The sequence below is a fragment of the Camelus dromedarius genome, chromosome 16 (genome assembly GCF_036321535.1).
Source record: "Camelus dromedarius isolate mCamDro1 chromosome 16, mCamDro1.pat, whole genome shotgun sequence".
Classification (NCBI taxonomy): Eukaryota; Metazoa; Chordata; class Mammalia; order Artiodactyla; family Camelidae; genus Camelus; species Camelus dromedarius.
Window position 1 is genome coordinate 10,944,736 of NC_087451.1, and position 17,190 is coordinate 10,961,925.

The 17,190-nt window shown below is 42.8% G+C and overlaps 1 protein-coding gene across 1 annotated transcript in view; it reads left to right on the top strand.

Annotated features, from left to right (window-relative positions):
- Nucleotides 1-2,102: 2,102 nt before the first annotated feature.
- Nucleotides 2,103-17,190, top strand: part of LPO (lactoperoxidase) — a 35,868-nt gene continuing 20,780 nt past the window's right edge. Inside the window, 2 exon segments of the mRNA NM_001303552.2 lie at nucleotides 2,103-3,211; nucleotides 16,090-16,167. Of these exon segments, the coding sequence (NP_001290481.1) occupies nucleotides 16,092-16,167 (76 nt within the window). The 5' untranslated portion in view covers nucleotides 2,103-3,211; nucleotides 16,090-16,091.

Here is a 17,190-nt window from a genome sequence, read left to right on the forward strand (position 1 = left end):
TTTTTTTTTTTAAGATTTTATCTTTTTTTATAGTCAGTTTACAATGTATCAATTTCTGATGTACAGCATAATATTTCAGTCATACATATACATACATGTATTCATTTTCATTATAGGTTACTGCAAGATACTGAATATAGTTTCCTATGCTATACAGAAGAAACTTGTTTATCTACTTTATATATAGTAGTTAGTATTTGTAAATGTCAAACTCCCAATTTATCTCTTCTCACCCCCTTTCCCCCTTGCTAACCATAAGTTTATTTATTATGTCTGTGAGTCTGTTTCTGTTTTGTAGATAAGTTCATTTGTGTCTTCTTTTTTTCTTTTCTTTCTAGATTCCACACAGAGTGATATCATATGGTATTTTTCTTTCTCTTTCTGGCTTACTTCACTTAGAATGACAATCTCCAGGTCCGTCCATGTTGCGGCAAGTGACATTATTTTATTCTTTTTTATGGCTGAGTGGAATTCCATTGTATAAATATACCATGACTTCTTTATCCAGTCATCTGTTAATGGACATTTAGTTTATTTCCATATCTTGGCTATTGTATTCAGTGCTACTATGAACATTGGGGTGATGGATCTTTTCAAATTAGACTTCTCTCTGGATATATGCCCAGGAGTGGGATTGCTGGGTCATATGGTAAGTCTATTTTTAGTTTTTGGAGGAACCTCCATACTGTTTTCCATAATAGTTGCACCAAACTACATTCCTACCAACAGTGTAAAGGGTCCCCTTTTCTCCACACCGTCTCCAGCATTTGTTGTTCATGGACTTTTGAATGATGGCCATTCTGACTGGTGTGAGGTGATATCTCATTGTAGTTTTGATTTGCATTTCTTTGATAATTAGTGATATTGAGCATTTTTTCATGTGTCTGTTGTCCGTTTGTATGTCTTCACTCGAGAATTGCTTGTTTAGGTCTTCTGCCCATTTTTGAACTGGGTTGTTTGTTTTTTTGTTATTGAGTTATATGAGTTGTTTGTATATTCTGGAAATTAAGCCCTTGTCAGTCGTATCATTTGCACATATTTTCTCCCATTCTGTAGGTTGTCTTTTTGTTTTGCTTATGGTTTCCTTTGCTGTGCAAAAGCTTATGTTTAATTAAGTCCATTTGTTTATTTTTCCTTGTATTTCTATTGCCTGGGTAGACTGCCCTAGAAGAACATTGCTGAGATTTATGTCAGAAAATATTTTGCCTGTGTTTTCTTCTAGGAAGTTTATAGTGTCTTGTCTTATGTTTAAGTCTTTAAGCCATTTTGAGTTTATTTTTGTATATGGTATGAGGGATCCACCAGGTTTTTTTGTGGAATTGACAAGCTGATTGTAAAGTTTACATGGAAATGGAAAAGACTTAGATAGCCAAAAAAAAAAAAAAAAGTGACAAAGAAAAACAAAGTTGAGGACTTATAATATTTAATTTCTAGACAATACAAAAATATAATAATCACTAAAGTGTTCTATTGGCATAAAAATAGACATATAGATCAATGAGACAGAGAGTCCAAAATATATACAATCGATCTTTGACAGAATTCTAAAAATAATTCAATGGAGAAAGGATAATATTCTCAACAAATAAGGTAGAACTGTATATCCATTTGTAAAATACAAAAACAAAAAAAAATTTAATTCTTTACCTTACACAATTTAGTAAGTTAAAGCAAAATGGATCATAGAGCTAAAAGTAAGAAATACAGCTACAAAACTACCAGACAAAAACACAGGAGAAAATCTTTGCTCTGAGTTAGGTAAATATTTTTTTAGATAGGACTCAAAATGTACAAAATATCAAAGAAAAAATTAATAAATTACTCTTCATCAAAATGAAAAACTTTTATTCTTAGAGAACACTTGTTAAGAAAAAGACAAGAAACAGACTGGAAAAAAACTTTACAAAACATATATCTGATAAAGGACTTATATCCAGGAAAAAAAAAAGTACCTTTACAACTTGGTAATCATCAAACAAACAATCTTACCTTTAAATGGTCAAAAGATTTGAACAGGCACTTCACCAAAGATACATGATTGACAATAAGTCCGTGAAAAGATGTTCAACATCATTAGTTATCAATGAAATGCATATTAAAACCATAGTAAGATACCACTACACACCTATTATACCTATTAGAATGCTAAAATTTAATAGGTAGACAATACCAAATGCTGGTGAAGATGTGAAGCAACTCGGACTCATGAAATTGCTGGTCAGAATACAAAATAGTACAGCTGCTTTGGAAAAATGGACATTTCTTATAAAGTGAAACATTTACCTACCATAAGATCCAGCACTCCCACTCTTAATTATTTACTCAAGAGCAGTAACAACACATGTCCATACAAAGACCCAGACGTAAATATGCATAGCAATTTCTTCATACTAGTAAAGACGGGAAGGAGTGCAAATGTCTGCCAACATGTAAATAGTTAAACAAATTGTATGATATCTACAATTGTATAATATCTATACAATGGGATACTACTCCACAATAAAAACGAGGTAAATACTGATACCGAAAACCACTTGGATGAATCTCAAAAATCATTATGCTAAGCGGAAGAAAGCAGCTGGACACAGAAGACTACATACCATGTGGTTTCTTTTATATGATGTTCTAGAAAAAAAGGAAAACTATAAAGATGGAACACAGATCAGTGGTTGCCTGGGGTTGGATCTGGGAATAGGGTTTGACTATAAAGGGGCAGAATAAGAGAATTTACGGGGTAAGGGAGCTATTCTGTATGGAACTATGGTGGTGATACACAACTCGTTGCATTTATTAAAAATCTACAGAACTGTGGATCACAATGAGTGGATGTCACTGTATGTAAAATTTAAACTATTAACCAAGTTATGAGAAGGACTCAAATTGGAATGCAGGCTATGACAACGGAATCCAACTGTAACTGTGTTACAAAATACTTACATAACCACACTGAAGGGAGTGAGAAAGAAAGGAGCCAACCAAAATAACTCTGGAAAGCAGTGTTTTAATGGAAACTGAAGGCTAAAGACAAAAAACTGTCCACAAACGCCCTACTCAAGTTGGCAAATTTCTTTCTCAAAGGGGTATGAGTTACAATTCTGAAACTACTTTCTGTGTATACTAGGGTTGAACAAATAATAAACTACTAGACATAACAAGAGCCATGTTTCTGACTGTCTGAGAAAGAAATTACAAGCAAGGAAAGGAGGTAAAGGTAAGAATGAACCCTGTGGTGCCCAATCAGAGTTAGCAATAAAACCCCTGGGTATTTTTAAAAATATGTATAAAGACAGAGTCAGACATGAAATACGTATGTAAGTATGTATGAGTACTACCCATCCACACGGTACCTAGCTCTGCCCACTGAGAGAGTCCAGAAGCAGTTACTCTCCAGCAGAAATGAGCATTCCCATTACCCAGACTTGGTTTCTAAATATCATTCTCCATCACAAGGAATCAGGGCTCCTTGGAGAAATGATTGATTTCCTGGAAGAAACAAAATGGAACCTCATGGGAACTCATACTGCTGGGCTAGATAGCTTCCATCAGCCAAGGGCAGTCCCAGATGAGCTGTTATGCTCAGCATCTGGTCAAGGAAACCTGGGCAGGGCACTAACAATATCTGCTACAAGTATGCTTTGGAGAGGTTAATCCCAGGAAAACTCTGGTATGGGAGTGTTACTTACGGGCCAGCTTATTCAGGGCACCAAGAGAGTGCGCGTCCTCACCTTTCCCCAGCCCCTTCCAGGCAGTGTGTCAACAGGCAGAACAGGTGGGACCACATGGGTATTACCACATGGACATTACCCAAATCAGTAGGAGAATAAAATAGGTCAGCAGGACCCAGAAACTCAGCCTCTGAAACAGTTCATTTATAGGTCCTAGCCAGATCTCAAATGCCTTTTCTTAAGAAACATGCTCAGCTTTTGATAATTAATTGCTTTATCGTGGGCAGCCCCATTTTCTCTACACTGCGTCCCAACAAGTTAGCCCAGGTCTTCAGTGGCATGTCAAGACTTGGAGCAACAGGAGTGTTCCAAATGGCAGAACTCTGAGAACGTTGGTTCCTATGCCTCTCCCCCTTTAAGAAGAGGTTTCAATTTCTGGAAACACAGGGACTTAAAAATTTACCTTCCATGCTTCTCCTCTTGGTATTCTCCTGGAAATAAAAAGAAATTAATCTCTTCAATGCATTCTAATAAATGGCAGAACTTTCTGCCAACTCTAAGATTCTTTCAAGTTTAATCTCATTAAAATCCATTGACTTTTCCCAAATTAGCAATGATCTTTTAAAAGTCTGTATTCAAAGACAAACTTATGGTTATCAGAGGGGGAAAGGAGGTGGGGAGGGATAAATTGGGAATTTGGGATTTGTAGATACTACCATTTTTAATATTTCAGATGATCAAAAATATGAAACAGATTGATTGCACAACAATGTGAATATACTTAATACTGAACTTAAAATTGTTAAGATGGTAAATTTTATGTTTTGTGTATTTTACCACAATTTTTTAAAAAAGGAAAATAACAAAAATGACAACAAAAATATGAAAACATAGGATAATGACCACCCGTTATTGTATCCCACATCCACCTTGAACATTTCCCTATTAGCTAAGCCAATCTGAGTTGAGTTTTTGGTGACTTGGACCCAGCAAATGCATGCTGAGTATTGCAGAATTTGGTGCCAGTAAGTAGAAATGCTGTAATTAACAGATCTGAAACTTGATGGAATGGGCCAACCTGGAGAGATAGGGCTTGATCCTGGCTTAGAAAGTTAGTGATCCTCTTTAGGTGATTGTGAAATAATTGGCTTGTCTGCCTCTTGAAGTTTAATATGCAAAAAATCGCCTGGGGATCTTGTTCAAATGAGGATTCCGATCAGTAGGTCTAGGGCGGGAACTGAGTCTGTTCTTCTGACAGGCTCCCAGGTGATGCCAACCCTGCTGATCCATGGACCACACTCTGTATAGCAAGGAGTTAAACTGATGTGTCCTGAAAGAGGGTTCATGTACCACGCATGCTGTTGCATTAGGAGGATGGTGGGGAAATTTCCGGGTGTAGGATTGTCAGCAACTTCTTATAGCCCATCAGCCCATGGTGATACAGCTTAATTGTATTAAGAAGAGGAACTTCTACATTAGATTTCTTGGAGAATTTTAAAAGACAAAAATAGCAAAGGAAATCCAGGGTTATGTGAACATTGAAAATATCCCACAAAGGGGAATGATCAGAGCTACACTTGTTGGAGCCATGATCTCTTGCTCCAGATGCAGCGATGAGCCAAAAATTCACAGATCCCTAATCTGACACTGTAGACTTCTATTTTATTTTTGTAGATTTTATAAGTTCCAGGAAGGCTGAATCAAAGACAGGTTACACTCTCACACTTTGCAATCATACAATTAAAAATGTTATTTAAAAAAATTATTGTCAACTCTAAGCTCCACAGAGGCATAAATCAGATCTATCCTGAGTCCCAAGACATCCCAGAACATCAGTGCCTGGCACGTACATGACAGACACTTGCGCAATAAGTGAACAATTATCTTTTTCTGTATTTTTCTGCCCCACTGATCAGTGAGCCTACTAAGAGGAAGAACCAGGCTCGATTTATCTTTGTATCTTCGGGGCACCCAAACAATTGCTCAATGCAGAATTATTTGAATTGTCCTGGACTGAATTAAATTATCAGGAGTAGCAGTGCCCCAGGCACTGGGCTGGGATTCAGGGGGGAAATTCTAGGCTTTGGCCAGGGGAAGCTAAGAGTGAGGTCATTGACTCAGGGGGCCCAGGTGCTTGGATTAAGGTGAGCCTCCTAGAATTTGCAACCAGAACAGAAAAGAGAAAACGTGAGCAACTGTCAGCACTGCAGGCTGGCTTTAGGATGTGAGGCCAGGAAACCCTGCTAGGCTATGTTCCAGGAGACAGGCATCACCCCTGGGCAGTAGCCAGGCCCACGGGGACTTCTGAGAAGTGGCAGCATCTAGCCTGAGTGGCTGAGTTCAAGAGAAGAAATCCTGTGTGGGCAGCTGCTGTCCTCAGTCTGGAGACAGTGTTTTGCACATCCACACGACCCCCAGATGGAAAACGAGAGCTGCCTAGCTTTGCTGGGGAGATAGGGTAGAGCCTACGGTCCCTATGACCTCTCTCTTTCTCCTCATCAGAAACAGCCCATGGTGGGAGGGGTCCGTATCGTCACCAGGACCAACCGGAAGTCCAGCAGCAGAAGCCAAAAAAGAAAAGAAAAGAAATGAAACTTTCCATTCCTCCCCACTACCCCCTAGCCTGTGAAATGCAACCCAGCAGAGAGGACATGGGTCTTAGGTTTAGCTTCTGGCCTCCTCAGTAACTGGGGATTCAGATGAGGCAGCGAACAGACAGCATGCCTCAAGAACAAGTTTATGCTGAAGTAGCCGCTCACTATTATTATTATTTAAATTGTCCTGGACTGAATTAAATTATCAGGATTAGCAGTGCCCCAGGCACTGGGCTGGGATTCAGGGGGAAATTCATGACTAAGAACTCATCTCCATACTCATTGCTTACCCATGAATCATGCTTTCCGTGTCTGCAAACATGGTGGCAGTTGGCTGTCACAGCGCCTCGTAATACAGGCTGGCACTATTGTTCCCAATGGCTAGAGGAGGAAGGCGAGGTTCAGAGATGGAGTGACTGCCTGGGGTCACACATCTACTGAGCAGAGTTATCGGGACCCAGGGAGATAGATCTTCTGACCTCGCTCCAGGCTCACTCTCCACAACACATGCTACCTAAGCTGGCTGGACACCTCCCCGGGATAGCCGGAGTAGCTCAGAGAACCCAGAGCACAGGCTAAGCATGGTTCATGGTCCCTGGGGGTGTCCATTTTAGCTTGATGTTAAGTAAATTTAAATTTTTACATCGTAAAACAGACACAGATGAGTTCACAGAAGTGTGACTTTCTTAAGTTAAAATGTGAGATGTCGAATCTGAGCTGATAATATAACAATATCAGTTCACTAATTGTGACGAATGTACCACGGTGATGTAGAAGGTTAACAATAGTGGAAACTGAGACTGGGTATATGGGAACTCTCTGTACTATTTTTGCAATAATACTGTAAATCTAAAACTGTTCTTAAATAAAAATTTTATTTTAAAAGTTATGAGCTATCAAAGAAGCTGCAGAGTCTGTTTCCTCCTGGAGCACCTGGTCATACTCCTCTTTTGTTAAAGGCCTATCAGAAGCCATAGTTAAAAAGCATTACCCATGCCCTATTGTTTGCAGAGTAGAGGGATGTTCTATAGAGTCTTGAAAGCCCTGTATTTCCAAAGAGAAGAACAAGAAAGCAGGACAGTAAAGCCTCTTTCACTCCCCTCCCCTGGCCTCTGCCCCCTTCTTAGCGCTGTGAGAAGAGTGAGAGGCAAATAACCGCTTTGCCCTCCCCGGGTTCCCAGTAGAGCAGAAGGGATTCTGTTACAGCACCTCACCCCATCCAGCCTCCATCATGGTCTCCCAGAGCTGCACCCCCACCCCAGATCATCTGGGTGGAGCCCCGGGAAGAAGCAGTGAGATCTGCCATTTAGGGTAAGTCCCAGAGGGTGCTCCCTGGCACCCAGTGGGCACCGCCTACTTGTGCTGGGCTAGTCAGCAGTGGAGCGGGGTGTCTTCTCAGCGATGTCCATGCAGAACTCCAGCCTGCTTCTGGCAAACAGACCTAAGGATGGAACCTTACAAGACTAGGGTGCGTGGGTTCTGTTGCTTCCGAAAGCTTCTTCCGCCATCTGGGAAATAGGCGTTGAAGTTCCCCTTTCAGGCTGGAAAACAGGCTTGAGCTGCTGTTTTCACCCAACTGTGAAAGGACCAAGATCCAGATGCTCCTCACCATGTCCTGGCCTCTCTGTTTTTGTACAGCTCAGGATGGGCAGTGGGGCTGTACGTTGGGGAGATGAAAGAGAGAAGAGAAAAATTCAGAAACTATACCCTCTAGCTATACTTTGAAGAGCCACAGTATTTTAGTCAAGTCAGAAATGGTTTCCAGAAACAAGTTTTAGAGCTGACGGTCAAGAACTTAGGCTTGAATGATGAAGTTAAGCCACGGTCACGTTTGCACCAATGTCATCATCTTTATCATCAAAACAAATATTACTGATTGCCCAGTATAATTTAGAGCTCTTGAGGAGTTTAAGAGCTAATCTGGGCAACAGGAAGGAGGCATAAAGAGATAATAAATAGGAAAAGCAAAGGAGAGAGAAAGAGAAGCAATATACGATGCTCCCTGGGGCTCGGCAGATAGGGAAGGCTTCATGAAGAAGATAGGGCTTGAGCTAGATATTGGGCTCGGACAAGAAGGGAGAGAGCAAGCCAGGAATGGAGGATGGCAGAGAAAAAGAGGCAGAGCAGGAATGTGCGGGGCATGTTGGGGAAAAACGTTAATGGGTTAGTTTGGGTGGAACGAAGAGCTTGGGCAGAGGAGTGATGTGTGATGGACTGGGAGAGATAGAGGGGTAGGCAAGATAGAACCATGGCTGAAGCTTGAGACTTTGTCCTACGGGTAGCAGAGAGCCCTGGAGCAAAGGAAGGGGTGGAGAGGATTGGTGGCAGGGAGGCCACTGAGAAGGATGTGGTCTTGAAGCAAAACTGAGGTGAGTCAGAGCAGAACCAGAATGTAGGGAAGGCTAGAAGATGACAGATGCAAGAGATTTATGAAGGACAAATGGACAGGAATTGGTGACTGAGACAGGAGATGGGAGGATGGAAGAGGGAGAGAAAAAAGAAGAGTAGAAGCACTTGGGATAATTCACTGGTTTCCAACCTCATCATCTGTATGTTAATTGAGAAGGAGGAAGATTGGGAATAAGGAGAGGAAAAAGACAAGAAGCACATAATATCAGGTGCTCAATGAATACCTAAGAGGGAGAAATGAAAGCAAGGGGAGACAGAACACCAATGGGAAATAGGAGAATGGCCTTGACCAAAAAGAAGATTTTTGATTAATGGAGAAAAGGAAGGAACAGCATTCTGCCCACTCCAGCAGAGAAGTTCTTGGCAACCCCCTCTGCCAACTCTACTAGAGTTGGGTCCCAAGACCCAACCTTTCTGTTCCCAACATTCTGTGGCTAATTGGAGAAACTCATTGATACTGAGTTTGCCACTCAGAACCCTTGTTTTACGCCAATTTCAGAAGCCACCAAGCATCTAATGAATCCTCCCACTAAAAAATAGTTAGAGAAGACAGTGGGGCCTCTTCCTGTCTGCTGAGGGAGATACACAAACCATCCCAGACATTTTTCTCTTCCATAAATCCCTCTTCACTCTGAAAGAGGCTGCCTGGCAGTGTTCCCATCCTTTCCAAGGGCCTCTGGCTGCCAAGGTCACCATTCAGAGAACCTTTGCCATCTCCACGCCTCTCCTAAGGCCAGGATGGCTTACACCAGAGCACCTGGGTTCCTCCCTTTCCTGGGGTGAACAGTGGGTGAGTCTCAGAGAGGGTAACCACTGGGGGACTGTGAAGGAAAAGCCCAGCTGGGCTAACAAGCTAAGTCACAAATCTAAGTGTAACAAGTGTCGGATTACTGATCTGAGTTCTGCTGGGCTAACTTGTAAATCTGAAGTTAGTGTCAGTTTACTGGGCTAACAAGCTAACTCGTAAATCCAAGCTCAACAAGTGTCAGTAACGTGATCTGTTCCGAATTGATAAGCTTCAGTGTACTGATTCCTTGCTTTTGTTGTTTGAGCCTTATTGGCTAATAGCCCCATATTTGTAATTAACCCTATAAAACCTCATGTGCACGTCTTGGAGGTGCTCAGAGCTTCGGAGCAGAAGCCCCTCTGAGCCCGCCGGCGTAATAAATCTGAGTACTCCAACCCTCCGAGTGGTGCTTGTTTCTTGGCTGGCCTGTCATTTCCGTAACAGGACAAGAAGTCCATTAGTTTGGTGTTCTGAGAACCAACAAGAGGAAATGCATTTTAGCCAGGAAAGAAAAAAATTAGCTGTCCAGCTGTGATTGACAGCCAAGCCAGTGGAAGATGGGTGAAAACAGACAGCTGAGGAAGGGACCAGCTGGGTTTCCAAGGAAGGTATCATCCAAAATGGTGGAGATGGCGAGAAGGCCAGTGTAAGAACTTAAATCACCTCATACAGAGAGATCACTTTGTCACTGACCATGGATGTCCCTTTAATCAGCATGCAGTGTATGTACAGCACGCAGAATTCTACCTCTTAAAGTAGAAGAGGAGAACCAACCATGTCCAAGGTCAGCCTCGTCTATAAACCGAATTCCTGGAAAATGTGTGCGTGTGTGCGCACACTACCATGTGCCCGTGATCTTCACTGGGTATTTCCTGCCACTTCTGCTGCTGTTACTAAAATCTCTTGGAATCTCTGCCCCCATACATGAGAAGCTGTTGGCCTTCTTAGCCTTCTACTGGACTTCCTGTCTTCCAATCTCCATTTCTTATGGGCCAATTTGCCATTTTCTAATGGGGAGACATCTAACTGTGCTAAACAGAGTTAACTAGATTGAGTAAGTCCAGGAACACATCATTACACATCAGCAAAGCTCTGAAAATACAGATTAGCCACAAGACAGTTATACATCCACTGTGACTGCCTCCAGGTATGCTTCATGCCCAGAACAAAGGAAGGACCACCCTCATCTGGAGCTGACACTGCCCCACCCCTGCCCATTCCAAAAAGATCCAACCTAAGACATCATATCATCTCATAACACGATCAAGACCCAGGGACAGTCAGATCTGCATTTCGCTCTTACCCTGACTCCAGTAGCTCACTATATATTGCACACAGGAAGACAGCGTTATCCTATATGCTCTTCCAGAAGGAAGTTTCATTTTGAAATCATTCAGAACCAACTAGGTCAAAATCCATCTAAAGACACACCTTCATTAAATCATAAGGCTCGAAACCCAGAGGCGAGAGCCTTGAGACACGTGCTTCAAAGTTCAGGGAAGGATCAGACAAAGAAAAACTTGGCTGAGAAGCAGAAATGTCTTTCAAAGAAAACAAGAAGAGCCTGAAGTCTCTCACTACCTTTCCTGGACAGCTGCCTTCTTTCGAGATGCCCAGCTCATTTGCCTGGATTCACCACAAGAGAAGCAGCTTCTAACTCCATTCCATCAGCCAGAGCAAAGGAATATCACTTTTTGGAAGGTAAATTCAGGGGGTTGGTTTTTGGATGATGAGTTTCTGATAGTTCTCCAGAGTATCTTCACCCCAAAGTATAATTTCATAAAGAGGCTAATGTGTTGTCGGTCTGTAAAATATACTTTTATGAAATTTCATTTTCGTTGAACCTTCCTGTTTCCTTCCTGTATGGATTTAATGAACTTGATGGTATATAACATTATACTTGGGCTTTAAATTATTAAATTCCCGGATATTGGTGTTTTTTAATGATTGCCCCATAGAAGGTATGAAGTCGTAGCACATTAGTAATCATCTAAACCAGCCATCAATTTTGCAACTAAAGTGTATCAGGCACCAGAAGGTGAATGACTTGTCCACAGCCACACAGCGACAGAGGTGGGGACAAGTCCAGGGCTCTTCTTACTTCTCTGGTGGCCAAGAAAGGGCAGTATTTTAAAACTTGGGCCAGAAAAAGTCAACATTTAAAAATCATTTTAGGGGGCAGGGTAATAGCTCAGTGATAGAGTGTGTGCTTGGCATGCACGAGGTCCTGGGTCCAACACTCAGTACCTCCATTTAAATAAATAAATATATAAACTTAATTACCTCCCCTCAAAAAATAAAAATAAAAAAATAGAAATCATTTTAAATCTCTGTTGGCTTCCACAATGGATTGGGTGAAAGGTAAGGGAGGAATCAAAGGATAGTGAATAAATGAATGGAGAAGAGAGCCATTTATTTAATTGTTCCTAATTTTGAGAGCTATTCAGATCCCATTAAGGGCATAAAAGGGACAAGCCTGCTCAGAGATTGGAGGTTTGCCTTCCATGACTGCAGCAGGACTACGTATTTGACCTGGAACATGGGAAGAAGAGGATTTACTTCACCCAGAGTCAGTGATACTGTATCAACCAGTCCCTGCCATTCTGCAGTTTCCTCATGTGTCTGCCTTAGAGTCACAGGGTGTTTCCCGCTGAACCTAAGCGTCTCCTCCAAGCCACATCAGCCCCTCAAAATCTTTCCTTCTGGGCCTCTCCCAGAAATAAATTATGATAGACGGTATAAAAACCAACTCCTTCAAGCAGAGAAACACACCTGGCTGCCACAGGAGGCCAAGGCCCTTGGCAGGTAAGAGTCATTAATTTTAATCTTTCCTGGTTTCTGTGCAGTTGATGATGAAATTTCCTAAAGACTTCTCAGAAAGCTTGGTACTGGATTTGGACTTGTCTTCATCAGGCATTTTCTGGTGCCAGCTCTGGCTGCCACCCTGGCAGGTCATCCCCATTTTGTGTAAGGGAGATGTGTTTGAATCCCTTTGTTGGGTAAGGAGGCATTTCTGAGTCTGAAAACTGAGTCATAGAATCATAAACTCTTAGGGCTAGAGGGTACCATAGATCTCACATCCATCCTGTTGGGAACTGAGGCTTCAGAGAGATCACGGGTCCAGGTCACACAGAAAGTTAGGGGAAATTAGTCACAGAATGACACATGGTGTTCTTGAGACTGGTGTGATATGATGCGACCGCCAAACTATAGGGAAAAGTCTGCAGTGTTTTAAAGGGTTCCCTGACCCAGGGCTCTCGGATCTTCATCTCATTTCCAGCAGCTCATGCTTCTGACAGCAGCCCTGAACATCCAGTTAGCCCTGAATGTCTAGTCTCAGGTGTCTTCAGTGCCGTATGGACACTTGGTTCTCAATCAGATTTATGAATGCAGCGATATTTAGATGGGCTTAGTCTTGGGAGAATGGAGTGGTTGAATCAGTTTTTTTATTTTTAAATGTAATTAGGTGTCCCAAACCCTATGGCTCAGGTGGATTTTGTTCTGCAGTAGAGAGTGTGATAAGAGCTCTCTCTTCTCCATTCTTCTCTTGATACTGGAACTGCTCAAAAGATCAAACAGAGCATTTGGGGGGTGATGGGGTGTTTGTTGGTTTTCCTACTGGCCCATCCCACCACCCTCAACAGAGCTCTCACCATTCACGGAAAAGAATCCTTCTGATGCCTTCCCTTCTCAGTCCTTCCTGTAGCCCCCATGGTGACTTCCGAGCAAGTCTGAGAGCCAGACTCTTGGAGGTCGTGACATTCAGTGTGGTCGGCAGAGCAGCAGCATCGGCATCACCTGGGAGCTTGTTGGAAGTACAGGCTCTCAGGCCCCTTCTATGACCTTCTGAGTTAGAATCTGCATTTAACAAGTTCCCTAGGTGATGAGTAGGCACATTAAGGTGGGAGGACCCTGCTAAGGGACCATCACCACCTCTGCCTCTGCACCCTCCAGATGTTGGATTTCTCTGCCCTAGGGGTTTCACTCATTCAGCAAGCACCCAACACCTATTTTGTACCAACACTAGGCTTGGGCACTGGAAGAAACAAAAACCAGTAAGACATAGCCCTTGAGGAGCTCATGGTCTGATAGGGGAAACAGTAATATGAGATATGAGTAAAGTACTGTGGGAGGACAGAAAGAGAAATGGCCTAACTTGGCCTGGAGAAATCTGGTACACTTCATAGAAAAGGTGGCACTTGGCCTGGGCTTTGAAGAATGAATAGGAGTTTATTGGGCAGAGACGGCATTGCATAGGAAAGAGCTCTGTCTCCAGATAGCGCTTCATGTCCCAGGGAAGACTCCAAGCTTTGATGCAAACCAAAGGGCTTGGGAAATGGTCTCTGCGCTGAGCATGATGATAAGAATGTGAGTAAATATTCAAACCTCCCAGAAGCCTCTTGGCTCTGGAGTGTGCCTCCAAGATCTTTCTGCACACCCCCTGCCGCCAGTGGCATGAACTTTGCTTGGCTCGGCTTTCTGTCCCATATGCTTCGTTCACACCCACCAGGAAAGACGGCCAAGACGTGGAAAATAATTTAGCTTTGGCCTTGAGGTTCCCACCCACCACTTTTCAGTGAGGGAAGTATGAAGGGGGTTCCCAGGAAAGGAGAGGATAAATGAATATCTAAGGACCTTTTCCTGTTCAGATTTCTCAACTTTTATTTCTTTGGCGACGATATTTTTCTTCCTTGGTCTCTCTCAGATGATACATCTTTTCATAGACTAAACTTTTAATTTTTGTTTTTGATTTATTATAAAATACATTAGCCATTGAAAGAATAATATAATGAATACTTGTGTACCCATCAGTTCTCTTTAAAAAAAAAATCAATGATAAGGGGCTGGGAGGAGAGGAGGGGGGAAATGGGAGTTGGCATTTAGTGGGTGGAGTTTCTGTTTTGCAAGATGAAATAGTTCTAGGGATCTCTTCTACATCAGTGTGAAAATACTTGTCACTGTTGTACTGTATGGCTAAAAATGGTGAAGACAGCAAATTTTATGCTATGTGTTTTTACAACAATATAAAATAATATTGGGGAGGGTATAACTCAGTGGTAGAGTGCATGCCTAGCATGTATGAGGTCCTAGGTTCAATCCCCACTACCTCCATTGAATGCATGAATGAAGAAGAGATAAATAAATAAATAAATAAACCTAATTACCCCCCCAAATTTTTTAATAATAAAATAATATCAATGATGCTTTTTATTTTCCAAAACCATCATCTTTGTTTTCTCGAAAGGCCAGATTTCTGCTGGCTTAATGACCTCCTCAAATCACAAAAAGGAGGACTATGTTTCCACTCGTAGAGGTGTAAGGACAGGAGCCCACTGAGGGGTCAATCTCAACTGTCTGAGATTTCCTCTTGCGGAAAATAAAAAAGTGCTAGAGAGAATCTTGGCCAGATAGGCATTTATTCATACTTTGTCTTGTTTTTTCTCGAGTAAGCTTACAAAAAGTACATTCAACAAGATAAAAATTATTTAGGGAGATCATCAAAGGTCAGAGGGAAAGACTGAGGAGGTATGGGGGGGTCAGGGGGGCCTGAAATTATCTGGTCCAGATACACAGGTCTCCTTTTCTGGAGATTATCCAGAGAATGTCTGGAAGACCCCCTGGATGGTTTCTCAGGCAAAACTCCAGACCCACGATTCCTCTTAGGGAGCTTCAAGTAGATCTGGAGAGGGCAGCCAATCTGAGGACCTTCTCCAGGGTGCGTTTCTGGAGTTCAGTCAGTGAATGCACACTATGGGGCCCTCTTGTGAACACAGTCTAGGTACACCATCATTCCATCTGCATTCCATGGCCACCTCCCAGGCTGGAGCTAGTATCTCCTTGAAAGATATTTTGGGTCTATTCCACCAAATCTAATGAACAATCTAAGCCCAGAAGCAAACAAACCTGCATGCTTTTAATCTGACAATCTAGGGTCAGAGTTTAAAGCTCACGATGAAGGGGTTAATCGAAGAGCTGGAATCTCTCCAGGCAACCTGGCACACACAGCTGTGAGCACCTTGAGCTTTGTCACAACTTTCATTCATGTGTTCCCATCAAGTTGGCTCTCTGAGAGGGGGTAAAGCCCCTGCCGGCTTCTGAAGGTAGGAACTGAGAGTCTGTGTCTCTGGCACATTCTCTTGTGCTGGGCCAGAGAAAGACAGCTTTCATCCTGAGGGGAAAGGGGAAGGGGAACCCCTAAGATGTGTACCAGATTTGGTAACAGCATTTGTCACCGGTGACAAGACAGGTACAGGATCTTGAGTCACAGGCTGTCAGAGCAGACTCGGACATCCTGGGTCACTTGGTCCAACCCCCTCACTCAGCAGGCCAAGGACCCAGAGATGTTATGTAACCTGCCCGATGTCACAGAGCTAGTTAGAGCACGTGCAGAACTACAACGTAGGACCTCCTGACCCCCGAAGCCTGAGCTCCTTCCCTTCCATCTCTCAGTACCTACCACGGGCCTGCACACACGGGAGATGCTTAGTTATTGTGGTTTCCCCTCCTCTGCCCCAGTGTCAGGGTGTCTGGCGTTCTCTGGGCTTTCTTTGCTTTATCAACCCCTTTCTGTGATTCAGCCCCCCACCATGGGGACTCTCCAAGGCTCACGCCATGATCCTGGGTCTCGTTTCAGTGATGTGGGTCCTTCTCCATCTCCCAGTCCTTTTGGCTTCCCTGACCTTGTTCCAGGCTGCAGCATCTGACACCAATGGTAAGGGCTGCTCTGTGTTGATTTCCTGGGGTTGCTGTAACTAAGGACCACAAACTGGGTGGCTTAAGACAACAGAAGTTTATTCTCCCACAGTTCAGGAGGCTGGAAGTCCAAAGTCAAAGTGTTGGCAGGGTCTGTTCCTCTGAAGACTCTAGGGGAGAATCCTTCCTTGCCTCTTCCAGTTTCTGATGGCTCCCAGCAATCCTTGGCTTATAACTGCATCACTCCAAGCTCTGCCTCCATCTGCACATGATCTTCTTCTCTGTGTGTGTCCTCTGTGTGTCCTCTTCTCTTTTTATAAGACCACCAGTCACTGGATTTAGAACCCACTCTAATCCTGTACCTATATGATTTCATCTTAATTAGGTAAATCTGCCAAGACCCTATTTCCAAATAAAGTTCCAGTTGGCATATATTTTGGAGGGACATTATTTAAGCCACTATACCCTCCTTATTTAGAGACTATATCCTGCCCCTCCAATCTCCAGACCCCAGTACGACTGAAAACAAGGAATCTCACTTTTACTCTATACCATCCCCTTCCCTACTTCAGGGTCCTGGTGATCAGCCAAGCCCTTTGATGGACTAGCTTACGGGTCCACCTCACCAAGAACCAAAAAAATCTGCACTAGTAGCCAGAGCCAACCTGAGTGGTCACAGACTTTCTGAATCCTATCACTGGGTCCGATTAGCTCTCAGTGTCTGCGGGTTCTGCATCAGCAGATTCAACCAACAGTGGATGAAAAGTAATCAGAAAAAAAATTCCCGAAAGCTCCCCCTCCAAAAAAATACCCACTCCTGCAATTATTTACATAGCATTTACATTGGATTTACAACTAGTTACATGACATTTACATTGCGTTGGGTATTATAAGTAATCTAGAGATGATTTAAAGAATATGGGAAGATGTGCATAGGTTATATGCAAATACTATACCATTTTATATGAGGGACTTGAGCATCCTGGGAGGTCCTAGAACCAAATCCCCGTGGATACTGAGGGACGGCTATATTGTAGTGGAC